We start from the raw sequence: 27,906 nt of genomic DNA, 5'->3' as shown, positions 1-27,906 counted from the left end.
ATGGAGGAGAGGGACCGCAGTCGCTCACCATCTCGCAGGACCAGCAGAGTAGAGCAGGTGGTGGGACGCTGGCTTCGCCGTTCCAGAGAGTCCATCAGCCGGTACCACTCTTTTAATCTAAGAATAATTGTCTGGACAAATACTTTTATGCTTCTTTTTTGTATTTTTGTTTGAATAGCATCACCCTTTTCTCTCTCTTTACATAGAGAACGTGTTCTAGAAGATGGGCAGGTTACTGACAATGGTTCCCAGGAGCAGAGGAGCTGTCCAATTAGAGTCACTGTTAAGATCCCACTTGACCCCACCCTTAACTCTCATGGCTTTACTGTCTCGACACACTCTCCGCCCCAGGTGCTGGACGTGACAGAAGGTACATTACACAAACTATCTTCTCTACAAATGTTCATCAGGTAAAATGTATTGTAAGGTGCTTTCACATATATATATTCAGCATAAGTGCAAATTTGATAATGATTTTATACAACAGTTCTATAAATAAGAAGTTAATACTGTGTTATATTTTAGACACAATATTATCTAAAATTCCTGGAACTCTCTAGGTCAACAGCTTTTGAATCACTCTCACATTACTTTGATGTTATACGTCAATCAGTCTGCGCAGCAACGATACATTTCGAACAAGCTTATTTACTTCATACCTAAATTAATCAGCCGTTTAAATGAATTGAATGAATGAATGACTCAATCGGCCCTATTTTATCAATATAAGCGCATGGTTTAAAGTGCATGGCACAAGTGCATTTAGGTCGTGTCCAAATCCACTTTTGCTAGTTTAATGACTGGAAAATAGTCGGCCTGGCGCATGGTCCAAAAGGGTTGTCCCTATTCTCTTAATGAGTAATGGGTGTGTTTTGGGTGTATAAACCAATCACAGTCTCGCTCACGCCATGGCGGAATTTGTAATGTGCCTGAACACACCTCGTTTTCAGACCAGCACACCCATGGGCACACAAATGAGCGCAAATGCATTTGCTAAACAATGTGACGCAGGACGTGAAAATGATAACTACGTCGGGCTGAAACTAGCAAAAAACACTTGCGTCGTGCCTGCTGCCTCATTGCGCCAGCTGTATGATTTGGCCAATGACTTACTCAGACTTACTTAGACATTTACTGCCACCTACTGGCAGTTTTAGTTTCTTATTTAGAGTATCATTTCATTTAAAAAAATAAATAAATTTCGTATTTCCATATTAATAAAAAACTCATTAAAGATATAGTTCACCCAAAAATCTAAATTCACCCTCAAGGCCATTGAAGCCTAAAAGTTTATGTGTAATAAAATCTATGCTGAATCAAATGAATATTTTTAAAGCTACTTTTTGCAATGTCTTTTCTAATTTTTTCACAATAATGAATATAAATGATCTTTTAGGGGTAATTTCTCAGTCCAAATTTGATGTGTAATTAATTTGTGATTAATTAGATTAATCGCCACATTGTGTAATTAATTAAACATTTTAATCACTTGACAGCCCTAATTATATCATATTATATTTAGGGCTGGACAGAAAAATGGAAAAAGGTACCCACTGCTTATCACTCAATAAATGAATCACATTGCTAAGTGTTTTTGAACGTTTTGATTTAGTTTGGTTTAATAATTAACATTACCTTTGCGAGTCTGACTCTCACTGCACTCGTGAATTAGCAGAACTTGACGGGGACATTCAAATGCTTAACAAAACGCTTCATGTGACCCACAATTCTGTACATGTTTATTAAAGCATACTGTGTGGAAATACACAAATGAGCCCAAAATATGAATGCAGCACGTTTATATCTTAAACGGTTTCCTCTCATGTCATCTCAAGAAAACGCTTAATGCACTTAGACTGATATTAAAGATACCAAATTCTATTTACAAATAAAGCTCATGCAGAAAAACGGATGACACCAAAATATAAACTTTCAGTATCACTTAAAATGCAACCATTTTATAAATTTTCTTCATAACGGTTTTATAAAGGAAGCATAGAGTGGTTGTCATTTGTTAAAATAAATATAAAAATACAGTGTGTTCGTGTCCGTCTGTCCGCTGAATTTGACCCATATCTCTGATTCTCCTCATCTGTGATCATGGAAAAGGGGAATTACAATGACAACAGTTGTAGGCCTACTCAATATGCTCGGTTAAGCATCATTTAAACGTTTCCAACAAATAAATGAATCGACTTTTCTCAGTGTGTTAATTACATAGATTTATTTGGATATTCATACGATGATATTCATACGATGGCTGAAGCAGCAGTGAGCGCCCAGCGTGCGACACGGTAAACAGATCAACACTGTAAACGAAATCCTACAAAACTTCAGTGAAAAAATAAATAAAATGATCATGCGATGCGATAAAATAGCTTCTATTCCATGCAAACGATACCATTAAAAATGTTAACGTTCCACTTAATGGCAGAAACAAAACAAAAGGTAAGCAAGAATCCGTATTAATTTCAGTACGAGTAATAGAGGGCGACCCTGTCAAAATGGCGACGCCGCCCCGGCATGCAACGAGGTGTGACGTCGGTTCGTATTCTCTATTGCACTTTTGTTCATACAGCAGTACTTTGAAAGAATAAAATTACGCAATACACTACTTTTGATTTCATTATTGAATTTTGCGCATGCTGCGATTAATCGCAGAAAAATCATGCGATTAATCGCGATTAAAATATTTAATCGTTGCCCAGCACTAATTATATTATATTATATTATATTATATTATATTATATTATATTATATTATATTATATTATATTATATTATATTATATTATATTATATTATATTATATTATATTATATTATATTATATTATATTATATTATATTATATTATAGGTTTTAATGTCTGCACTGGTCTGAGCCTTCTTGACATCCTCTTATCCTCCTCACATGGAATGAACGCACTGAAGCTAAGCACTAAATCTTAGCAAGGTGGCCTTGGTTACCTCCAGAGCTCAACTGTGGGACTTCCAAATTAGCATCCATTATGATATGAATAACAATCGCGAGGTAACAGGCAGGGGACCATTGGCCATACAATTCTGAAAGGAGATGATCATTTTTGAAAATTTGAGAGTTGAAGTACACACTCTAAAAACTCCTGGGTTATTTCTTTAACCCATTTTCTGGGTTATTTGTGTTGGGTTAAAATTATGGGTTATTTTTTCAGAGAGTAACCATTTTCTGGGTTATAGGGCTAATATTTTGACCCAATTCCTGGGTTGTTTAGGTTTCTGGGTTATTTTTCAAAGAGTAACCCATGTTCTGGGTTAACGCCCCTTCCCCCCGCCCTCGCTGTTGTTCTGGAATTTTCTCACAACAGTCGTTTGAAACAACCGTCACTTGAACTTGAACGCACTCGATCCGTTTTGGCCTGGGCTTCTTCGGTGCAACTTCATCGCGTGTTCAAGGTAAGCAAGTATTTTCAGTGTCAATGTAACGTAAACTTTTCTGTGTCCATGTCCCCGTTGCTAGTTTAGCACCATCTGTTGAAAAAATGACCATGGCTTACCGTGGTAATTCTGTGGTTAGCACGTAGCCGCCCACGGATATCGCGACAACATCTAACTAGTTTAAAGTCCGTGTAAAGTCAAAATAAATATGTGTTTTGAGTTTGTCAGACTAAATAAGAAAGTGTTATTAACCACCCAGCCAAATTTGAATGATTAAAAATAACGATAAGTTCATGAAATTAGGTGTCAAAATGGTTGTGCTTTTTACACATCGAGAAACGTATGATCTATTTAATGTGTTTAGAAGAAAATGACTGAATTCACTTTACACGGTCTTTAAATTCTATTTTTCATAAACTGTGCTGTACTTATCTCATTGTTATAATACTGGTAATAATACGATAAGCACAGTGCAGCTAGTGGCGACTTCATGCCGCGTTAAGGGGGTCGAACACCGGACGAGAAGCGCCCGCGCTGCGCCGCGTCTAGGACAACTCAAGGTATCGCGTACTTTCTCAGTTTATGGCCAGCAATATTGTTATGTTTTAGGACATTATGAAATTAAGATAATGTCAGTAGTATGTTATGATTGTACTGTATAATTAAATACAACCGTTGCTGAGTCTGCAGTCTGAACACTTTACCTCAGAGCGTCCGTTAACTGAATGAATTGAGAATATCACCTGAAAATCCAATAACATCAGCAATTTTCATTCAAGCAGCTGATTTCTGTAAATTAATGTAAAACTAAATTTATATTGCAGCACATGGTGAAGTCAGTATATACATTAACGACGATTTGAGACAAATAAGTGTAAATTTAATATAAATCGATGTACATGGCGCTCTGTGGCGCTGCAGGATTTTGAACAAGGTCCCGAACCGTTGCTGGGCGCCGCGGACAGACGCCGAATGGCGCCGCCGGTGTGTGTACACTCATAGAGAATAATGTGTTTGAATTTTAAATACGCTTCTCTTCCGGTGTGCGACCCCCTTTAGCCGCGGCTAGAGCGACGAGGCTACACAATAGTTATGTTAACCAGCTGCGCTGTGCTTATCATATTATACAGTGCCCTACTGTCTTAAGTAGTGAGAGTTAAAGAAGCGTTTCAAGTCTTCAAATTGTTGCTAACCTCTATTGCTATGTTTTCTTCAGGTCATTATAAATGGACAGCTTTGTCGCTGATAAGCTAACTGAGTGGCGGATGTCTGGGCTGATAGAGAATTTTAGAGGTGAGCGTTTACTCTTTAAGGGATAATTCACCCAAAAATGAAAATATGATGTTTATCTGCTTACCCCCAGGGCATCCAAGATGTAGGTGACTTTGTTTCTTCAGTCGAACACAAATGATGATTTTCAACTCCAACCGTTGCAGTCTGTCAGTCTTATAATGCGAGTGAATGGTAACACAATTTATAAGAGTCAAAAAATATGCTTAGACAAATTCAAACTGAACCCTGCGGCGCGTGACGACACATTGATGTCCTAAGACAAGAAACGATCGGTTTGTGTGAGAAACCTAAGCGATTGCTGAACGCAGTTGGACATAGTGGTGTTTTAGAGGTAAAAAATTATATAAATACTGTTCGGTTTCTCGCACAAACCGATCGTTTCGTGTCATAGGACATCAATGTGTCGTCACAAGCCGCAGGGTTTAATTTGGATTTGTCTAAGCATATTTTTTGACTCTTATAAATTGTGTTACCATTCATTCGCATTATAAGACTGACAGACTGCAACGGTTGGAGTTAAAAATCATCATTTGTGTTCTACTGAAGAAACAAAGTCACCTACATCTTGGATGCCCTGGGGTAAGCAGATAAACATCAAATTTTCATTTTTGGGTGAACTATCCCTTTAACTGCCCTCATATCATCTCTCTATACCTAAATATTTTTCTTGAATATGGCTTAAATGTGTCAGTGTAAGATTTTGTGACAGTCACAACTTCTTTGACAGTGGGGAATGCATCTCTATAATAACCCTTATAGTTAAAAGATACTTGTGCCTTGTCTTTAAGCTGTTATGCATAATAATGGGCCAGATATTCACCTTTGCATTAATGTCATTATTACACTTGTTAATGAAAGAAAAGATGGACAGTATAGACTGTCATTCACACAAAATGGGTAATGCTGCAAAAGAACCACATTAGTTAACTAGCAAATTGGGCCACGTTTTTTTTTTTTTTTTTTTTTAAACAAAACAAAAAAAAAAAACCAACAGCATTCCCTTAAGAGTGATTATTTATTAGCTTGATAATCAAAGAGTGTCTGGTGAGTGGTTCACAATTGTCTCGACTTATTAACAATACTCATGTTGTCTTGTTTTCTGTCTTTCAGGTGAAGACATAGATGAGGAGGCATTTCTTCTCTTAGATGAGGACACTATCAAAAATCTTGTCCCTCAAGTTCAATCCAGTTATTGAATGTTGTCAAATGTTTGAGAGAAAATGAGTTGTTTATTTTTCTATTTTTTCTAATGTCTAATGTTATTACAGTGTGACCTAAGATAAATAGGTCCAAGTGTGTAGAGTTTAATTTAATTTAATGCAATAAAAATGTAAAAGTGCTTGAAGTGTGTAAGTTTCTGAAGTTTTATTTTCTGAAATAAGGCATACTGGCATAGTAACCCAAGTTAGGTTATTTTTGACCTTTGACCTTTGGTTAAAAAGGGACCTACTAATTTCTGGGATATTTCAACCCAGATATTGGGGTTGTTCTTTTGACCCAAAAGTTGGGTTATATTAACTACAATTTTGGGTTATTTTAACCCAAAATTTGGGTCAGGTATTTAACCCAGAAGTTGGGTCAAAAAGAATAACCCATTTTTCTGGGTTGAAATAACCCAGAAATTAGTTGGTCCCTTTTTAACCCAGGATTTGGGTCAAAAATAACCCATTATGGGTTATTTTTGACCCAGGAGTTTTTAGTGTGCATTAGACTTTATTTTTTAGTAATCCCACCATGAGAGTTTCAAGATTAGCTTGCTGCCAGGAGAATGCCCATGAACTTCATGAAGATGTCATCGTAATAAGAAGTGAATGACCAGGGCTGCATTTCTCATAAGCTTTGTGTGCTAAATTGATCGTAGAGGCCATTGGTGCCAATGGTTCTACGTTCTACTAGGCTTACAATGCTTTTGAGAAACACACAGCCTTGGTCTGTTGAGCCATTTGATGGAGCAAGTCTGAGGCAGCACTCTAAAAAGGCTGAAACTGTGGAACTAAAGCCTTGCTGAGATTTACATTTTGAAGTAAAATTTTGATTATACAGCACATAAGCCCTTCATGAAAATCGATAAAACAGTTATAGTGCATAAGCTACAAAACAAGGTTCCATTACTGCAAAAAGGATGCTGTGGTAATATATTTATTATTTGAGTAAAATCACAATAAATCTGAATGTTTTCTAAAAATGTTTTGAGGTGCATTTTGCAGATTAATCTATTAGTGTATGTATATGATCCCTTGCATAGTATAAGTTGGTAAGACTTTACAATAAGGCTTCATTTGTTAACATACACTAACAATGAACAATACTTCTACAGCATTTATTAATCTTAGCTAATGGTAATCTAAACATTTACTAATATACATTTTCAAGATAAAAAAAAATTTGTATCTGTTAACATTAATGCATTGTGAACTGGCATTAACTTTTTTGGTAAAATTAGTTACAAAGGTTAATAAATGCTGTAAAATATTTTGGTCATTGTAAGTTCATGTAAGTTAAAGGGAACGTCCACTCAAAAATGAAAACTCTGTCATTATACTCACCCTCATGTTGTTACAAACCTGTATGCATTTCTTTCTTTCTTTCTTTCCATTTTTTGTCAGTGGAAACCAAAAAATATTTAGTTACCAACATTCTTCAAAATATATTTTGTGTTCCACAGAAGAACAAAAGACATACTGTTTTGAAACAACATGAGGGTGAGCATAATGACAGATTTTTCATTTTCTCTTTATGCATTAACTAATTATAACAAATGAGATCTTATAATGTGTTACATTGAAAACCTTTATCTTTAATAGAGCAATTTAAAACTGATTCAGTTATACGTTTATAGAACATTATAACATTTTATAAATGTTCTCTAACATAAGTTCAAGGTTAAAATGTGACCCAGCAGCTATTTGCATTGCCTGCATGTACAGCAACATGTTGGCTGACTGGTTTGGCACATGGAGCAATGTCTACAGGAAACCCAACTCTTGGAATGGCTGAAGCCATCTGGTTACCCCACAGCCAAATAACTAGGCAGTAAATAGGACGACATAAACATTCTTTCTTAAACAATGTAATTAAGACAGATTTCCGGATAAACCTTGAAAACAGATTGACAGCTACAGTACAGTGTCATGGTATGTTTATCTGTTTTATAGGAGGCCCTGCTGATGGAAAGCTTGTCTCTGGTGACCAACTTTTCAAAATAAACAATGTTGCTGTTGATGATCTATCAACTGAGCAGGCTGCTGACATCATCAGGTATGTGGCATGTAAGAGTGTCTTATGTGAAACTACAAAATCAGCTACTGTATATCTGGGCTGCCAGAGGTCCAGTTTTACCAAATATTTTCGATCATTTTCTTGTGCCCAATATTTAAAATGTGTATCTTAGGAGCAAATGGGACATCTGGTGGCTCTAACTATCTGTACCACTAATTATGTTCCCTTTTCAATTATTTATAGAGAATGTCAGAACACCATAATATTGACTGTCCTGAGAAACACTGTGGTAAGTGTATGTGTGCATGAAGATAGAGACTCTCTCTCTCATATTTTTACTTCTGATTGGGGCATGGCAAGAGGGTCATATTTTGTTCCCTGCGACATTGAAAAATGTGATATATATTTTTAGAAAGTTTTTCTTGCCACTGCTGCTTTTAGCTTGCTCACTAGTTATATGGCATATTTTCTGAAAAGTAGCTTTGGAATAATATTTACATGAAAGATGCTATTCAAATAGTTTTAAAGGTCCCGTTCTTCGTGATCCCATGTTTCAAACTTTAGTTAGTGTGTAATGTTGTTGTTAGAGTATAAATAAAATCTGTAAAATTTTAAAGCTCAAAGTTCAATGCCAAGCGAGATATTTTATTTAACAGAAGTCGCCTACATCGAACGGCCAGTTTGGACTACATCCCTCTACTTCCTTCTTTAATGACGTCACTAAAACTGTTTTTTTGACAAACCTCCGCCCACAGGAATACACAAGAGTTGCGTTTGTAGAGTGTGTTTGTCGCCATGTCGTCGAAACGCTATTATTTTCATCCCGCAGTCCAATCACCTTTGTTTGGCCTTCCCAGGGACGCTGTACTTAGAGATCAATGGTTACGATTTATGTTTAACTCCTTCCCCGAAAATTATAATTGTGGTATCCTTACTACAATAGTTAATGTTGGACTGCAGTGCACATAATGGCCACAAGAGGGGACTATGTTTATGTTTATGGCTGTTTTCCGTATGAGGTACTCTTCTGAGTGAGTGCTAACGTTGTACATTTTCTGTCGCTGCTTGTGGAGATTAAAGAGTTCAGTCTCTCGGGAATTATTGTCTTTTGTGTTCATTCGGCACAACACCACAATAATCCGCATGTAAAACTATGTGCAGCACACGTTATGGTAAGAGGCATGATCTTTCCGGGCAAGGAGCGCTAAGCTGCTGTCGAATCACAACACGCTGGCACAATCAGAACTTGTTACGTATTTCTGAAGGAGGGACTTCATAGAACAAGGAAGTCATCAGCCCATTTTTATGACAGTGGAAACAGCGGTATACAGATAAGTAAATTATGTGAAAAATACTGTGTTTTTTTTACACGCGAAACATGAACACATGTTATATTGCACACTATAAACACAATCAAAGCTTCAAAAAAAAACACGAAAAACGGGACCTTTAATACTTTATAATATTGGCTGTAGTACAATTACAAATAAAAGCTAATCATTTCATTTTGAAAATATACCTTATAATGTAAATTGTTAAAGTTTGAAAAATGCCCCCTGGTTTATTTTGTTTATGCAATTCAATTACGACACACAAGCAAAACAAAAAGTATAATGATATTGGTTACACTTTATTTTAAAGTGACACAGTTACATTGTACTTGCTCAAATAAGTACTGAGTAATATCATATAGTACTTATTATAGAGTTGCGTTAAAGGTACAATTTGTGATATTTTTTTCCGCTAGAGGTCGCTAGAAGCCTATTCAAAACAAAGGCGTAGTTTGATGACGTAAAGTTTTAGAGTGGAAACTTGGGACATGTGGTATCCATCTCAACGGACGGTGCAAAAGAATAGGGATTGGAGTCTGGAAGAACTCATGTTCGTGGATGCGATTATTAACGTTACTGTAGTATGAAGCAGAGCAGGACCGAGTGTTGTGGGAGCTGAACGAGGAGCTGGAGCGATTGATCAACACACGCCTCACAAGCAGCGGGACTTTTATTATGACACAGTCGCCGGCGCCGCTTCCGCTTTTCCGGTCATGAGTTTACGGGAGCTGTCCTTGTCGACAGAACCAGCGGCAGATGGTAAACAGTAATTATGTTCCATAAATAATTAACACAATCCACCATAAAACGTGCAAGAAGTAAATAAGGAACTGCTTGAAGCAAGCTAGTGGTTTGCTGGACGCTAGACTCTACTTCCGCATTTCTCCACGGCACTGTTGTCATGTGGTTTCTACGTCAGTAAAGGCGGTAACAAAGGTAACTGCGTCATTAACAGGCGACTGCACTGCCCCGTGTCACTGTTTAGAATGGGAATTTTCTCATGATTTACAAGTAGTTGAAAACATTAGAGATATTGTTAGTAATCAGCTGGACAAAATATATAACACTAGCCTAGTGGTTTTTGGATATTTTACTGCAAAAATTTTACAAATTGTACCTTTAAGGGTTAGGGTTTAGTTTAGGGTTAGTTACCGACACTGGAGTGGACTTATGGGCTGGAGCCGACACTGGATACCAAGACATCCCCTCATACTCAATCAGTACTGCTAGGGGTACATGCACGGCAGCCATTTTGGCTGAGGGCTCAGGTGCAGTAGCCATGACGGAACGAGACTCTCGAATGGCCTTCATAACAGGACGAGACTCTGGAATGGCGGCAATGACAGGATGAGACTCTGGCTCGGAGATTTCACACACAGGAGCGGATCTGGGAAGCTCACTCACAGGGAGCATTGCAATCATTGGCATTGCTGTTATACTTGGAGTGGGAATTTCTCTCACCGCTCTAATGGTGAGCTTGAAGCCTCTCTCTATCATGATCATCATGAGGTTTTCAGTCAGGTCATGGCCAGCCAAGTCCATATTTACTGCTGCCATCAATTGATCTGGGGTAACTGTGAGCACTGTTATTGGCAGTGACGTGAGATCTATCTTACGGTACAGTCTGTTCTACTGTTACGTAACGTGGTGTGTAGAAACTCTCACAATGAGGAATAATACTAGAAGGCAGACTTTAATAACAAAATACTCAGGAACCAAGAGAAACACAGGAGAAAAACACATCACAATCAAACGAGAACTGACCGAGACTGAGGGAGATCACAGGGTATATATACATGAGCAAACAAAGGAAACTTAACAAGATAATGAATAAGACACAAGTGACAATTATTACTAATTAGAAACACTAGGAAAAATAGGTCACAGGACCGAACCAAAAACACATTGCAGGAGGGAAACACAGATCAGACTTGTGACAGGTACCATCACAGTACTTTTTTTGTAAGGGTCATAAAGAGGAAATACAGATGGTTTGGTCTTAAGATGTTTTAACATATCTCTGTTTGGAAATGATAATTTTTTTTCCAGTGACAGGTAAATGTCACAGCCATTTTTTTTTTTTTTTTTTTTTTAAGAATATGTCAGTGAATGTAAAATATGTCCATAATTGTGATGTTTGTCATGATGGCTGTGCCACAGGGGCCAAAGTCGTCCTTCATAACTCCAGAGAAGAGAGCCAAGCTGAAGTCAAACCCTGTTAAAGTGAGGTTTGCAGAGGAGGTGGTGGTCAATGGTCACTCGCAGGTTTGACACATTCTGTTCATTCATGTTAATAAAGGAGTATTCACATGTGCTAATTTACAAAAAGGAATGAAGTGAATAAGTAATAAGGAAAATGAAAGAGAGAATATGAACAAAAGATGTAGAACAATAGAGAGGCAGAGGGAGAGGTTTGGCAGTCTACCCAGTCTTGGGAAAAACCTTAGTCAATAATTTATTACTTATTTATTAATTATTCAGTTAATCATAATAATCTTTGTATAACTGTGCTGACATGGTGTATAGTATAGCTGCAATTGTGATTTATAATAGAGCACCTTAAAAAAAATAAAATAAAAAAAATAAATAAAAAATACTGTCATTATTTTTGAGTGAACTGTTCCTTTAGGTTGAGTGCCGTGAGCCTATTCGTTTCCCTCGACCAAAGATGTTTTTTTAATTAACATCTAATTAAACAAACCCATTATGAAGCACACCACATGACTAAGGCAGTGATAAAACTGTTTATCTTTTTTTGTATGCAGCCTTTTGAGTGCTTAATCTTTTTTAATAATGAGACTGATAATATTCCCTGGCTTAACTAGAATTGTTTTAACACTTTGTTGAAACAGGCAGTTATTTTACCATTGCTACCATTACTATTAATATTATGTATTTTACAAATATTATTATATTTATAAAAAATATATTGATTGACCCTGGAACATATATATCCCCAGGGTAACTCTCTGCTGTTCCTGCCCAATGTTCTGAAGGTCTATCTGGAGAATGGTCAAACGAAGGCTTTTAAATTTGAGTCTAAAACCACTGTTAAGGTACTTTATACATTTTCACTATAGTCTGATGTTATGTGATGGCTGATTTTGTCAGTCAGCATTAATTATGTTGTTTTGTATGATGTTTACATGCTCCAATCGCAGTATTTTTGGAAGTGCTATATACACTACCTTTCAAATGTTTGGGGTCAGTAAGATTAAATTAATACTTTTTAAGCAAGTATGCATTAAATTGATCAAAAGTGACAGTAAATACATTTATAATATTACAACAGATTTCTATTTTTTTTTTAAAACTGTGGTACTTTTGAACTTTCTATTCATCAAACAATCCTGAAAAAAATTATCACGGTTTCCACAAAAATATTAAGCAGCATAACCGTTTTCAGCTGTGATAATAAGTAATGTTACTTGAACACAAAATCAAGATATTAAAATGATTTCTGAAGGATCATGTGACATTGAAGACTAGACTAATGGCTGCTTTGCCATCACAGGAATAAATTACATGTTAAAGGGTTAGTTCGCCCAAAATGAAATTTCTGTCATTAATCACTCACCCTCATGTCGTTCCAAACCCGCAAGACCTTCGTTCATCTTCAGAACACAAATTAAGATAATTTTGAAAACGTGACTACAGTGGTTCAACCTTAATGTTATGAAGTGATAAGAACGCTTTTTGTGCACAAAAACACAAACACTGTCAGTCTCCTATGCAGTTGATGCAGTGAACACAGTGCAGAGCTTCTGTGTTCTACGTCAGAATGCTGACTCTGTATAGAGTGCCTCAGGGATGATGCATTTTTGTAGGCAAAACCCGGAAGTGAGTTAGCATTTTAAGACTTCCGGTTCCAACGCCGTAAAGTCTATGGGTTTTTTGAATGGGTTTTTGCTAAATTGCCTGAAATAAGGTCTGTGGTTAACAAAGCCTCTAAATAATTTCACGTTTTGATCTATGACATAAAACACACCAGTTATAACCCACTTGTGATTTTTTAAACTTTTACTGTGTCTTAAAATCGGCGGTTGCTAACAAATTGCTAAAAGGGACTACTTCCTTTGGCAGGGACTTTAGACGTCATCATTAAAAAACGGGACATTTGGACAGCATTTCTCATGAAAAAGTGGATAAGTATTCATAATAGCACAGATCATAATCAGTGAGCACGTTTTTAAATAGAGTTGTTTTCTAAATAAAGTTTGAGGAAGCTTGGTGGTGACGACGTTGATCCGCGACCATGGTGTGCTGTAGTCCGTTTATAGCCTACTGTTAGCCTTTTATATCTGATTACTTTATTTAGGCTTCAAAATCTATAAATGTTGTGTTAACTTGTAAAGATTATCTTGATAGACAAAACGTGTAAGTGTCATAACCCTTTGTTAAACACAGAGCTTATTTTCTGCGATTTTCCAAAAGTCTATGGGAAAAATTAATAGGCTTTCAACCGAGGGAACCTGTGCACCGCTAACTTCCGGGTTGGCCTGCAAAAACACGTCATCCCTGGGGTACTCTATTGGCCGGCTCATGTGTCAGGATCACACGCATGTGGCATTCGGTTGTAAACACGGAAGACTGCACTGCGTTTACTGCGTCAACTGTGTAGGAGAATGACAGGGAAGAGGAAAAATGATTGAATAAAGTCATAATTTTTGTTTTGTTTGCACACAAAAAGTATTCTCGTCGCTTCATAACATTCAGGTTGAACCACAGTAGTCACTTTGATTATTACATCTTTACTACTTCTCTGGACCTTGAATGTGGTCATTTCGTTGCTTTCTATATGATGGATAAAAAAATGTCATCAATAATATCTTAATTTGTGTTCAGAAGATGAACGAAGATCTGTGAGTAATTAATGACAGAAATTTCATTTTTGGGTCAACTAACCCTTTAAAATATATTAAAATAGAAAACAATTAATCAATTAACAATTAATTTTAATAATATTTCACAAATTTTTTTACTCTATTTGTAATAAAATAAATGTAGTGATGCAAGCATAAGAGACTTTTTTTAAGAGACAATTTTCCTGACCCCAAACTGTACATGTAGTAAAATTTTTATGGTAATCATTCAGTAACATGGTATATATCCAAGTACCAAAGAATTACCATCTAATACCATCACTGTACCATAGTACCATCACAGTGCCATATAAGAAAGGTGTTATTGATAGGTTGTGTATTGATAATTTCACATTCTTTCTGTATCCTCTTATCTAATGTGTTCTCCACTAGGACATTGTGATGACTCTGAAGGAGAAACTCTCAATCACCCGGATCGAACACTTCTCCCTTGTACTTGAACAACAATACAGCATCAGCAAACTGTATCTACTACATGAGGAAGAGATTATTCAAAAGGTACACACAAACACAATAAAAGACCAAACAAATATACACATAAATAAATTATCATTTATTCATCCTCATGTAGTTACAAACCCGTGGGACTTCCTTTCTTCTATGGAACACAACAATATACTGGACACTTTCCACCATGTAATAAAAGTGAATAAGGGTGTCGGCTAAAAGATCTAAAAGTCATAAAAATTATTTTCAGTGACTTTCTTACACAAAGGTGCAGAAAATCTTCTGCATTGACCACTTTTATGATACTTTCATAATGCTTTTTTACATTTTGAGAGTCCTTTTCCTCATTAAATTTTCTTACATTGAAAAGAGTATATTCTTTATATCACCTTTTGTGTTCCACAGCAAAAACAGAGTCATACAGGTTTTAAACACTGAGAGAGAGAGAGAGAGAGAGAGAGAGAGAGAGAGAGAGAGAGATTAAATAATAACAGAATTAACATTTTTGGTCAAAATGTTCTTTTAAAGAGTATAATTACTTCTTTCTATGCTCATCTGTAATTGTTAAGTGGCTTACATACAGTTTATATCTAATACTCTGTGTGTACGACAGGTGGTTGAAAAGAAGGAGACTCATGACTACAGGTGTCTGTTTCGTGTCTGTTTTCTACCGAGAGACTTTAAGAGCATGCTCAGAGAAGATCCTGTGGCCTTTGAGTATCTATACTTACAGGTGTGTGTTTGTCTGTTTATATACATTTAAATAATAATAATAATAATAATATCGCTACAGATTGTTGTTTTTAATGTAAAATGCAATCCTTTTGTTTGTGAAGTATGTTTGTTTGCATACTTTGAAATTTGGAGACCAGTATGTACTCAATTGTTAGCTAATTGAAAAAAAAGCCTGACAAATTGGAAAATAAATTCATAAAGCAAATATTGTTTTTAGGGTAGTCTGTAGTCATTACAATTTGCTTTATATTAAAACAATAAAAGTCTATGTCCCCATTTAGATACCTGAATAAATGTGGGTGCGTGTGTGTGTGTGTGTGTGTGTGTGTGTGTGTGTGTGTGTGTGTGTGTGTGTGTGTGTGTGTGTGTGTGTGTGTGTAGAGCGTGAGTGATGTATTGCAGGAAAGATTTGCAGTGGAGATGAAATGTAATACAGCCCTCAGACTGGCTGCTCTAAATGTACAGGAAAAACTAGCCAACAGTGGACAATCGCTTAAAACACCTCTGAAGGCCATTATGTGAGTACACACACACTAACATACAGTAGTGTACACCTTATGGTTGGATCATTACCAATTTTTTATTTATTTATTTATTTATTTATTTTTTGTATATGATATGCGATACCCTCTGATACTTAAAAGGTTAGTTCACCCAAAAATGAAAATAATGTCATTTATTACTCACCCTCATGCCGTTCCACACCCGTAAGACCTTTGTTAATCTTCGGAACGCAAATTAAGATATTTTTGTTGAAATCCGATGGCTCAGTGAGGCCTCCATAGGGAGCAATGACACTTCCTCTCTCAAGATCCATAAAGGTACTAAAAACGTATTTAAATCAGTTCATGTGAGTACAGTGGTTCAATATTACTAGTATAAAGCAATGAGAATATTTTTGGTGCGGCAAAAAAATAAAATAACGACTTATTTAGTGATGGCCGATTTCAAAACACTGCTTCAGGAAGCTTCGGAGTGTTATAATTCTTCTGTGTCGAATCATGATTCGGATCGCGTGTTAAACCGCCAAACTTCTGAAATCACGGGACTTTGGCACTCCGAACCGTCCATTCAACACGCTGATTCTTAACACTCCGAAGCTTCCTGAAGCAGTCGTTTTTTTGGCTCACCAAAAATATTCTTGTCACTTTATAATATTAATATTGAACCACTGTACTCACATGAACTGATTTAAACATGTTTTTAGTACCTTTATGGATCTTGAGAGAGGAAATGTCATTGCTCCCTATGCAGGCCTCATGGAGCCATTGGATTTCAACAAAATTTAATTTCCATTAATTCATTAATTTAATTTGTTTTCCCAAGATTAATGAACGGCATGAGGTGTGGAACGGCATGAGGGTTCCATACACAAATTAGATCATTTTCATTTTTGGGTGAACTAACCCTTTAAGTATTGATACTAAATTGATACCTTAGCCATCAAATAAATAGTTTTAGACATCTGATGGAAATAGAGTTGTCAATAGATTCAATAATTATTCAATTCATTATTATCCTCATAATTTTTGTGTTAACGCATGCATTTTAGTGCCAGCATACTGCACAACACTGAGTGTGTGTGTGTGTCACACTATTCTGTCTGTACTATTTCTGTCTGAAGGAAGGAGTGGGGTATTGAAAGCTTTGTGTCCCACACTTTACTGCGAAACATGAGAGAGAAGGACTTGAAGAAAGCTATCAGTTACCACATGAAAAAGATTCTATCTCAGGAGTCAAAGCAAAAGGTATGTACATGTGCATACTGTATGAGTTTTTGTCCTGAGTTGTGTGGAAGAATGTAAATAATGTACAGTATAACACTAAAATACTAAACCCACACAAAAAGTACTGTGTGTCATGGTACAGTGATGGTTTCAGTCGGTATCTTATGTTACTAAATAATACTATGTCCATTTATCTATACTATAGTATACTATTTCTATATCATGTTTTTTTTTTTTTTTACTTTGAGAGAATATCATGGCACATGTGAAAATATACCATAGTATTCCCATGGTTCATGTGCACAAAACATGGATTCTTTTGGTATTCTTTGTTAGTGAAGTAAAGCATGATGCCTATTTACATGATTTCCCATGTGTGGGTTGTTTTCATAGGTGATCTCAGTGAATAATGCTAGACTGAACTACTTGAATGAGATGTCTGAACTGAAGTCCTATGGAGGAAAGGCTTTTAGCGCCACTATGATGGTAGGAGATGCATTGTTAACAGCCACTTTCAGACATGAAATCCAATAAATTGCAGTAAAAATTACCAGTAAATGTACCCCACCTGCATTTACACAAGCAATGGCTTTACATCTTTCATCTGCATTGCTACTACTCACACATTAGCACCAAAATGCCACTTAAGAGTTAGAGAGCTGCATTGCACATGCTCTTTTCATTCATACCATTTAACACCAGTCGGACTAGTAGTTTAGATTCACTGCCCACACACACACACACACACACACACAAATGTACTTTACACTACCATTCAAAAGTTTGGGGTTGGATAAATATTTAAGTTTTTGAAAGTCTCTATATATGTATATAGATATATATATATATATATACACACACACACACACACACACACACACACACACATACACACATGCAGGGTTATATTATATTATATATATATAAGTTGGTTGCATTTATCCTGTGCTGCTGCATTGCTTCAGTTCTCCTGCGTTTGTTATTGTGAAATAAAATGACTGCTGCATTAGATCCTGTCTCTCTATTCTCCTTGTAGAGAGTTGAAAATGGTTGAAAATAGTTATGCTATTTAATATTTTGTGATACATTTGATGAATTAAAAAGGTCCAAAAGAGCAGCATTTATGTGAAATAAAAATGTTTTGTAACAATTAAATGTATTGACTGTCATTTTATGTACCCATTCTTATTGTCAATGTAATGCCTCATTGCTGGACAAAATATTCATTTCTTTCAAAAAAAAAAAAAAAAAAAAACATCAATTATAGCATGAATATACAGTTATAAAATGAACACACTTTTCAACCCATTTTAACTGATACTTCAAATATCAAAACTAATTATATTTATTTAAAATATTTTTTTTTCAAATAAATGTTGCAATTTTGCATAAATATTTTTTATAAAAATTGAGTTATTTTTCTTATAGTGACACATCCAAATTGATAACAGCACTATTAAATGTCACAGAAAGACAAATACTTATGTTTTGCAAGGCATAAAAAGTATAGGATCACTATATATGAGATGGTCCTTTTTGTTGAGCCCTGAAGTGGGCCATTAGTTAATTCCTTTCCATACAAATGATACATTTCTGTTTTACTTCAAATAGCCTGTATTTCTATATAAAACAGGTGAGAGTGAGGGAATGAAGCTGTTCTGAAAAAAAAAAAAAAGATGAGGATAAATGTTCACACAACTCTTTTGCTTTATTTATTTATTGGTTTATTTGGTTTTCTCCCTGCTGTCCATTCCATATATTACAGTATTGGTTTATCACATACTATATGCTCTTTCTCTATTTAACTAGCTGCAGGACAGAGAGTCAATGGTGAGTTTGTTGGTGGGAGCTCAGTATGGGGTGAGTCAGGTGATCAACCATAAACTGAGCATCATGACCACACTAACTGAATTCAGCTGCATTACCAGAGTGGAACTATTACCCGAGTCTGACAGAGTTAGTCTGGTCAAGATCTACCTGCAGGACATAAAGGTAACAATATGCATGCACTTGTACTTATACATCTACATATGTACACTCAGTATAATCCTTTCTTTGTATTCTCTGCTCTTTGTACTCTATGTACTTTATTTCACATTGTCACACTTTTCCTGTCTTCAGCCAATAACGTTGCTGATGGAGTCAGTGGCAGCTAAAGATTTACTGTGTCTGATTTCTGGATACTGCAAACTACTTGTGGACCCCCAGATCTGCGTGTTCCCCTGGTCAACTAATTCAAAGAGCCACCGCATATCAGCCGAGGAGGGTATGCAACCTATGTCTGTTTTACTGAATTCTTTGTTCTGGTAAACATTTCCCAAGTGAGCTTTGATCATTTTTGAACATAAAAAAAATCCTACCACACTCTGCATAAAAAACTGTAAAATTCTAAAATTATGTTTTAAAAGGGATTTCTACAGAGCCACAAAAATAACACTATCACACTCTAAAAAATTCTGGGGTAAAAACAACCCAAGTTGGGTTGAAAATGGACAAACCCAGCAATTGGGTTGTTTTAACCCAGCGGTAGGGTTAAATGTTTGCCCAACCTGCTGGGTAGTTTTATTTAACTCAGCTATTGTTTAAAAATTACTGTATTGCTTAATTAAAATGAACACATAGTATGTTGGAAATTAACATTTATTAATGTTCAATGAATAATTATTAAACAATAAACATTTAAATAAATTGCTTATTAATAAATTTATATTAATAAACTATTAAACAATTAAATTTATATTAATAAAATATTAAAGCTTATTAATAAACATTCACCTTTTGTCTTTTATTGTTGCCTCTAATTGCATCTGGTTTTTAATTTCCCAACTATTTTGGGTTCATTTTAAGCTAGCCATATAGCAATTTTTAAACAATAGTTGGTTTAAATAAAACTACCCAGCAGGTTGGGCAAACATTTAACCCAACCGCTGGGTTAAAACAACCCAATCGCTGGGTTTGTCCATTTTCAACCCAACTTGGTTTGTTTTTAACCCAGCATTTTTTAGAGTGCAATACTAACATTACCAATACAAGTGATTAGAGATGCACCGATACTAAATTTCTCTGCCGATACTGATAGCTGTTTATTCGGCCGATACCGATAGTTTGGTTTTTCTTAAGGGAAAAAAAAATCTCTCCCAAATAATGTTGCAAACTATATAGGGAACCCTCTCATTTGGTACACTACAATATTAGAGGTTACAATTAACAACAGAGGTATTATATTCAGCTGCTGTTTATTTTCAGATATAATAATTACACTCAAATAAAAACTGAAATGTTTGTATAAAACTTGTATAAGCTCCTCTCTAGTGTTTATAGATAGATAGATAGATAGATAGATAGATAGATAGATAGATAGATAGATAGATAGATAGATAGATAGATAGATAGATAGATAGATAGATAGATAGATAGATAGATAGATAGATAGATAGATAGATAGATAGATAGATAGATAGATAGATAGATAGATAGATAGATAGATATAACTTGTATTGAAGAGGAGGAAAAGACTTGCGCTCTGCACTGCCTCCTGAACTGAGGCATTACAGCGATCTGACACATCACATTTAAGAGCGTCAAAATGCCATTTATTGTATGAATTTCATGATAAAATGGACAGAATTTGAAAACTGAAACATTCTTATCAGAAGTAACAAAGCACAAAGCTTTTTGCGATTATTGGATGAGAGGCGCTACAAATAAAATTAGAAAAAAAAGAAAAAGAAAAAAAAACATGTTTTTCCGCACCCTTTTGATTGACAGGATATAATCGGCCCTGATCATCTGTAGGTTTTAAACAAGCCTATAGTGATAATAATAGCTTTTTTTATCGGCCGATACCGATTGTTGGCCGATACATCGTTGCATCTCAACAAGTGATAGCCTAATGCAGACAACAAACAAAAGACCACTTATTAGCAACAATGCAACAATACACTGTGAATTCATGTTGACATGGAATTGAATTTTTGACTAATAAGATGATTGTAATAATAAAAAAAACTTCCATGCTTCAAGCAAATTCCCAGAACTACACTTCCACTCCACATTGCTCACATACTATAACAGCATTCTAAAAATAGCAAGTTGTGATACATTAGAAAGACTTTTTAACAGTGAAAACTGTTTGCATCTGTATTGATGCAAACAGTTGCAATACTGTTGCAAATGTATTGACAGTTTAGTGACAAAGACGACTGGAACTAACTGCGAGTAGGAGAGTAGGGTAAGTGAGTCAGTGGGTACAATAAGCCGTCAATGTAACCACATTACTGTTTTTGCATGTTGAAAAAGTATCTTTTCACAATGCTGTTTATCTGAATTTTGTCTCTACTTCTGCATTTGTGTGTAGGTTATGTGTCACACTGTGGCAGTGACTCTGATGACTCAGACACAGATGTGGATGCTCTCCTTGCTCATGTTGCTAACACTGCCGAAAGCAACAAAACAGCAGTTAAACCCAATGATAAGCTACCTGAAGAAACTGAAAAAACACATAGTAATAATGAAAAAGATGTAGAGGTGGAAAAGGAAGGAGGCAAAGAAGAGGAGGTGGTTGAGAAGAAGGAAAAGGAAGAGGACAAAGAAACCATCCATGAATCTATACATGGTAATAATGGAAAGACAGCAGAAACAGATGAGAGCGTAGGCACAGAAAAGGAAGACAAAGAGCAAGAGAAAAAACCTGAACAACCTCAGTGTGTTATCATTGTTGATGACCCTTCATCTGAAGCATCTGATTCATACCAAACTGAATCACATTTCATGACCAGCATGTCCAGTGACTCTATAGATGCCCTAGAGGAGGATGACCTGATGAGCTACTTCTCTACCAGACGCCCATGCCATTTACCAGTGAACGACTCTTACTGCTGTGAAGACCGCTATTCACCAGCATTATCTCCACAGCAACTGCACAGCAAAGATTCCCATTCCCAAAGTGACTTGTACGCTGCTGATTCCCATTGTGAGCCTGATATTGACCAATTCTTTTGCTTTGCTGCACTCTCAAATATTGCTGAATGTCTACCTAGCCCCCCTGCAGCCAGTGAAGAGGAGGACTGTGAGGAGCTGGGACCAGAGAATGAAAAACATAAAAAGGCGTCACCTGCAAAATGTCCTGGAAGCACCCTACCCCCTCCTGGAGACTATGTGTTCACCTTTGAACAAGGAGACACTAGACACTACTACAATATCTGCTCCAATGTTACCCCCGACAGTGCCCGCAGCCTTCCACAACCTCTCTCTCCTCCAGGTCCTATAGAAACACAACCGGATCGGGAAGAACGGGAAGTGAATCAGACAGAAACAGTGCCGATTTTTCAACCTCCACCAGGGTTTGGAGACAGCAGTTCAGATGATGAGTTCTTTGATGCTCAGGAAAGATTCACATCCCCTGAAGAACCCTACTCAAATGCGATGACAAGAGGTATGACATAGGGAAAATTCTCTATGAAATGTTCTCAAATTATTCCTATGACAAATGTTGTAGAAGCTAAAGAAATTAGTTAATCAATTGAAAAAGTAGATATATGTACCCGTCACAAAACAAACTACCCAAAATAGTGATGTAGAGTTTTGTTAACGAATACTTACAATGTGTATTTGCTGATATTTCTCTTTATAGAAAATTCTGCAGAGTCAAGCACCATATTACAACCACTAAGCCTGGGGGAGATTGGCATCTGTGCCAGGGAACAAGAAGAAGAGGATCTACATAAGAAACAAAAGGAGGAAGGAAAAATGTTACACAATGAATTTTCAAATTTCAATAAAAGATCCAAAAAGCGTCGCTCATTTATGGAAACAAATTACACATCCCTGGTATCATTCCCAGGAGAGGATCGATTAGATAACAGCTATGGAAATAGCATCCCAAGCTATGGGTCTATATCAGTCAACCATGGTGCTGGCCGAATGGTATGTTTTGATGGTGGATGCTCAGATCAAGGTCCATGTCCAACAGTCTCATCTCTAACCAATTCTGAAGGAGAACCAGCACAACTGGAATCCAAACCCATAAGCCCATCCAAAGTCAATGGATCAGGACCACATAATACCACTGACACACAAGTGGAACACTCAAACAAAGCATATCAGCGTAAACAGCAACTTATAGAGATGGAACCAGATTCCATGGAATTCAAATCAGTCTCTGAGCTAATGTCTTCTGTATCACCAACTATAGTAGCAGTACGCTCCCACATGGACCTACAGGATAAAGGTAGTACCAGTAACCATGGCAGAGATGATCAGGAGGAGGGTGCAGTGGGAGGTCATGTTGAGAGACTGTTTGGAGGCCACTTGTTCTTTGATACATCTGAAGGAAAGTGTGATAGCAGTATTTTATTTGGTCAAAGAGATGACCATGTAGCCAAACTGGAGGATTCTTTCCAGGGCAGATCAGTACCCCAAAAGAGCAGCTCACTGCCAAGACTAGGCCAGATATCCCCATCAAGTTTACCCTACATCCATGTCCCGAGTATATCATACACTACAAGTCCTAATATAGACAAGGATGATGATACTGTATATCTAGAATCTGGGATGGGAAAATACTCAGTGGAACCCACAGAGAGGACAAGAAGTCAGAGCATGTCTGCATCCTTTGGCAGGGGTTCACCGCATTGCCCATCAAGACACTTATTTTCCCAGCGAGTTGTAGGACCAGAATCTGATGAAACTAACAATTCTTGTGACCTTTCCATTCAAGAACTGTCTTCTGGTGTTCCTTCTTATGAACCAGCCCAAAGGTTCCTTCTTACACCATGTTCATCTGGCATCCTTGGGCGACTCTCTGCCTCAACATTGCGGGGGAAAATCCAAAACCTTCCTCTCTACTTATCACGTTCCCAGGAAATGCTAACTGCCAATTCTAATGGCAGTGGCAATGTTAAGCCTGTGAGAAGACTTTCAGAAACACAACTACATAGAAATGAAGTTGAGGTAGCAAAAGAGGTAACGGAGGATGTGACCTTGAATGAAGCTGCTCCTGAAATAACAGAGGTAAAAGTGGTTACTATAGTATCTGAAGAAGTAACTGAGGTCATTGAAGAGGTAAGAAAGGTCAGCCACATTAGTCCTCAAGCATGTGGACAGCATAAAGCCAAAACTGAACCTAAAGAGTTTTCTGTAATAGCCATATCCTCCTTGTGTTCCAAGGCAGACAACTCTCTCCAAGCCAGCCCCTCATCTGTAGTGGTTACTACACAAAACCTAAACGGACCCTGGGGGGTGGTAAAGTCTAGTGGATTACAAGAATGTAGCTGCCCTCCCTCAAGCACAACTCCCCAAAACTTTACCTCTAGCTGTGGGGTTTTCACAAACTGCCAGTCCAAACCTACCATAGCCCAGCCACAATCCTTGCCCAGCCCAAATCAACATAAGAAACAAGACCTTAGTTGCAGCTCAGTACTGGCTATGGGTTGTGACACTGTAATGGAGAGTGCTGAGACACCTTTAGAGGTCTGTCAGACAGTATACACCAACTGTTTCAGTGGAGCTCTTGACAGTGCCAGCTTTGATGATGAACTCACTGTCTACGAGTTTTCCCGCAGAACAAGCCAGAGTGAAACAGGAGATACAGTGCTGACATCTGCCCCTCCTTCCTCCCTCTCTGCATCCCCTGCATCTTTCTCTCCATCTTCTCCATTGCCCTCATTCCCTCATCTAGTACTGCCTGCTTCTTCATCTACAGAGCTCAGTCCCCTTCTGTCTCCCTTGGATGCCCCTGATTGCTTCCTAACGGACCCTCATGAAGATATCATGACTTCACTGCTGACTCGCCGGTATCCCCTACCACCAACAGGATTCCTTTCTTTGCAAAGGGATGTGGATACGCTCTTAAGTGTTCTTGCTGGTGCTATAAAGAACCAAGATGGGGTCCATGAGCACCCCAGGGATACCTGTGTGGCTCACTTTTCCGACAACAAAAAGCGATTACATGCAGAGGCTCGGGGGCTTTTAGCTGGATGTCAGCGTGTGGTCAGGGTTGGGCAGACGCCAGAGGAAACACTTCAATCATTGTCTGAAAGCTTCCGCTCACTGGTACAGCTGACAGTTGTGTGCTTATGTTTCTCTAGTTGCCAGCGATGCAGGGAGCGCCATGCCCAAGCACTTACAGGACTAGCAAATGTTGCAAAAACTTATCAAGACTTTGCTCGGGCAGCAGAGGTTGTAGGAAGTGCTACTGAAAGGAAGACTTGTCATGATCTGAGTATTAAACTCCTGGCTCGCCAATGCACTGCACTAACAACTTCAGTCTTCTGTCTCACCCAGCTCTTTCGCACTCTCACTGCCCTTTGACATTTGGACAGTTACATTGAGTAGTTTTTCCCCCCCCAAAACCAAAGGAAACCTGTCAGAATAACTCAAATGTGGTTTAAATAAAATACAACAATAATATTGAGGCAGTGTCCAAAGTGTCCAATAAGCATGAATACATACACTCACACACATACAGACAGACACTGAAACATAAAACCTGCCATTTAAATCTATTGAATGGATTAGCCTAAAATGACAAATGTACTGAGAACAGAATTTCTAAACAGGGTACTAAACAGCTTGTTTTACAGTATTTTTATGTTGGGTATAAGTATTTAGTATTGAATGTAATTCTAAACCATAACTGTCTTTGTATGTGGTTGTCAGTAATTTATACTGCTTCGTGAGGAAAGCATAGACAGGGATTTTACATAGTGTATCTTCCAACATTCTCTGCTCTGTTTCTCACAATTGCTCTCTCTTGCTTGCTTTCTCACTACCATTCTCACCAATGTTATGCACATACAGTATATTCTCTTCTCTCTGCCATACCTAGTGTCTATTAGAGAATGTTATGAAAGCTTTCTGCAGTAATCACCTGGGTTATAAATGTTTACTAAATACAAACAATATTTTACTTGAGTTGCCAGTAATGTTACATGTTCTTTTAGAAGAATATACCAAAGCCTATGGATGAATGATTTTGCAGAGTGAATGCAGATTCATTCAAAAGACTTTACATTGACTTATGCATATGCTTTACAGTTTAATAAGGGAGGTTTATTTGGATCATTAGATTATTTTTGTGGAGAAATAACAGTATAATTTTTGGTGCCATTGATTTATTTTTTCACTGATAAATTATTTCTTTTCAGTCGTTTCTCCCACTAATTTTTTTTTTAGTCTTCACCAAACACTGCTCACATAATCATACAATGATCAAATTATGGTAGAAAATGGTTGAAAGGTGACAGGAAGCTTGAATAAAAAAATGTATACACTGATTAAAAAAGAAAAAAGGTAATTGCAACTTTTTATCTCAAAATTCTGACTTTTTTCTTGCAATTGCAAGTTTACATCTCGCAATTCTAACTTCTTTTCTCAGAATTGTGAGATATAAACTGGCAATTGTGAGAAAAAGTCAGTTCTGCAACTTTATAACTCGCAATTGAGAGTTTATATCTTGCAATTCTGAGATAAAAAGTCAGAATTATGAGAGAAAAATTATCTATTAAACTGTTTTATTCTGTGGCGGAAACAAACTTCCATAAGAAATTTACAAATTTGAGTGTGAGAAAATATCAAAATGGTGAAATTAATAGCAAAGTAATTAACCCACCAGTACATGTGTCTGAATACCAAAAAGCTGCCATGCACTCTCTTCTTATAAGGAATGCTGTAAGCCATAGACATACTGTATACCTTGGAAATACTGGGCTGCATGCAAAAATGAATGCATGATTGAAAGACTGACCAGTGAGTGAATGAATGGTTATAGCATTGAAAACCGGCTTTGTAATGCAGTATTCACCCCCATTAAAATGACTTCTAAACAACTGGAGAAGTTTGTTTTATTTATAAGACTTTGCACTATTCTCTTCCATGTTAATGCCAACATATATTTGCATCAATGCCACCGTCTAGCCAGGATTTTTTTTTTTTTTTTTATGTTGCGCTGACTGATATGGTGGCTGTGAAGCCTAGCTGCAGATATGCAAAAGTTGTAAGCAAAAGTTTTCAGTTACAGTGCTATTGTGATCTTAACATTGTGATGAAACAGACGATCTTTTCTTCATATTGTGACATACACCAATCAGGCATAACATTATGAGCACCTTCCTAATATTGTGTTGGTCCCACTTTTGCTGCCAAAGCAGCCCTGGCCCCTCGAGGCATGGACTCCACTAGACACCAAGATGTTAGTAGCAGATCCTTTTAAGTCCTGTAAGTTGCGAGGTGGGTCCTCCATGGATCAGACTCGTTTATTCAGCACATGCCATAGATACTCGATTGGACTGAGATCTGGGGAATTTAAAGGCCAAGTCAACACCTCAAACTCATGGTGCTCCTCAAACCATTCTTGAACCATTTTTACTTTGTGGCAGGGTGCATTATCCTGCTGAAAGAGACCACAGCCACCAGAGAATACTGTTTCCATTAAATGCTTAGGTAGGTGATACGTGTCAAAGTAACATCCACATGGATGGCAGGACCCAAAGTTTCCCAACATTGGCCAAAACATCACACTACCTCTGCTGGCTTGCCTTCTTCCCATAGTGCATCCTGGTATGTGTTCCCCAGGTAAGCAACACACGCACTTGGCCATCCATGTGATGTAAAAGAAAACGTGATTCATCAGACCAGGTCACCATCTTCCATTGCTCAATGGTCCAGTTCTGATGCTTATGTGCCCACTGTTGCCACTTTTGGCGGTGGACAGGGGTCAATATGGGCATCCTGACTGGTCTATGGCTATGCAGCCCCATACGCAACAAACTGTGATGCACTGTGTATTTTGACACCTTTCTACAAGAACCAGCATTAACTTCTTGAGCAAATTGAGCTACAGCAGCTCCTCTGTTGGGGCC

At 37.1% G+C, this 27,906-nt stretch overlaps 1 protein-coding gene and 1 long non-coding RNA gene across 2 annotated transcripts; both read left to right on the top strand.

The window, feature by feature from the left end:
* Positions 1-25,357, top strand: LOC137032272 (FERM and PDZ domain-containing protein 1). The gene is made up of 15 exons (XM_067403982.1): positions 1-101; positions 207-370; positions 7,861-7,963; positions 8,168-8,213; positions 11,416-11,520; positions 12,216-12,311; positions 14,511-14,636; positions 15,199-15,318; positions 15,702-15,838; positions 16,945-17,068; positions 17,441-17,533; positions 18,857-19,039; positions 19,169-19,313; positions 21,405-22,481; positions 22,680-25,357. The coding sequence occupies exons 1-15, from the start codon at positions 1-3 to the stop codon at positions 25,355-25,357; spliced, it is 5,298 nt and encodes a 1,765-aa protein (XP_067260083.1).
* Positions 3,151-6,149, top strand: LOC137032273 (uncharacterized). The gene is made up of 3 exons (XR_010896671.1): positions 3,151-3,430; positions 4,629-4,705; positions 5,816-6,149. It is a non-coding gene; the product is annotated as an uncharacterized lncRNA (long non-coding RNA).
* Positions 25,358-27,906: the final 2,549 nt, after the last annotated feature.

This window comes from Chanodichthys erythropterus, chromosome 12 (assembly GCF_024489055.1).
Source record: "Chanodichthys erythropterus isolate Z2021 chromosome 12, ASM2448905v1, whole genome shotgun sequence".
Classification (NCBI taxonomy): Eukaryota; Metazoa; Chordata; class Actinopteri; order Cypriniformes; family Xenocyprididae; genus Chanodichthys; species Chanodichthys erythropterus.
The sequence above is the reverse complement of the archived record's forward strand: the minus strand, read 5'-3'. Positions and strand labels throughout refer to the sequence as shown.

Bases quoted from the DNA above. Each gene is read 5' to 3' on its own strand.
- LOC137032272 (XM_067403982.1), top strand. From the start codon at position 1: ATGGAGGAGAGGGACCGCAGTCGCTCACCATCTCGCAGGACCAGCAGA. The intron at 7,964-8,167 runs GTATGTGGCATG...AATTATTTATAG, and splicing joins CAGGCTGCTGACATCATCAG to AGAATGTCAGAACACCATAA. The intron at 15,319-15,701 runs GTGTGTGTTTGT...GTGTGTGTGTAG, and splicing joins TTGAGTATCTATACTTACAG to AGCGTGAGTGATGTATTGCA.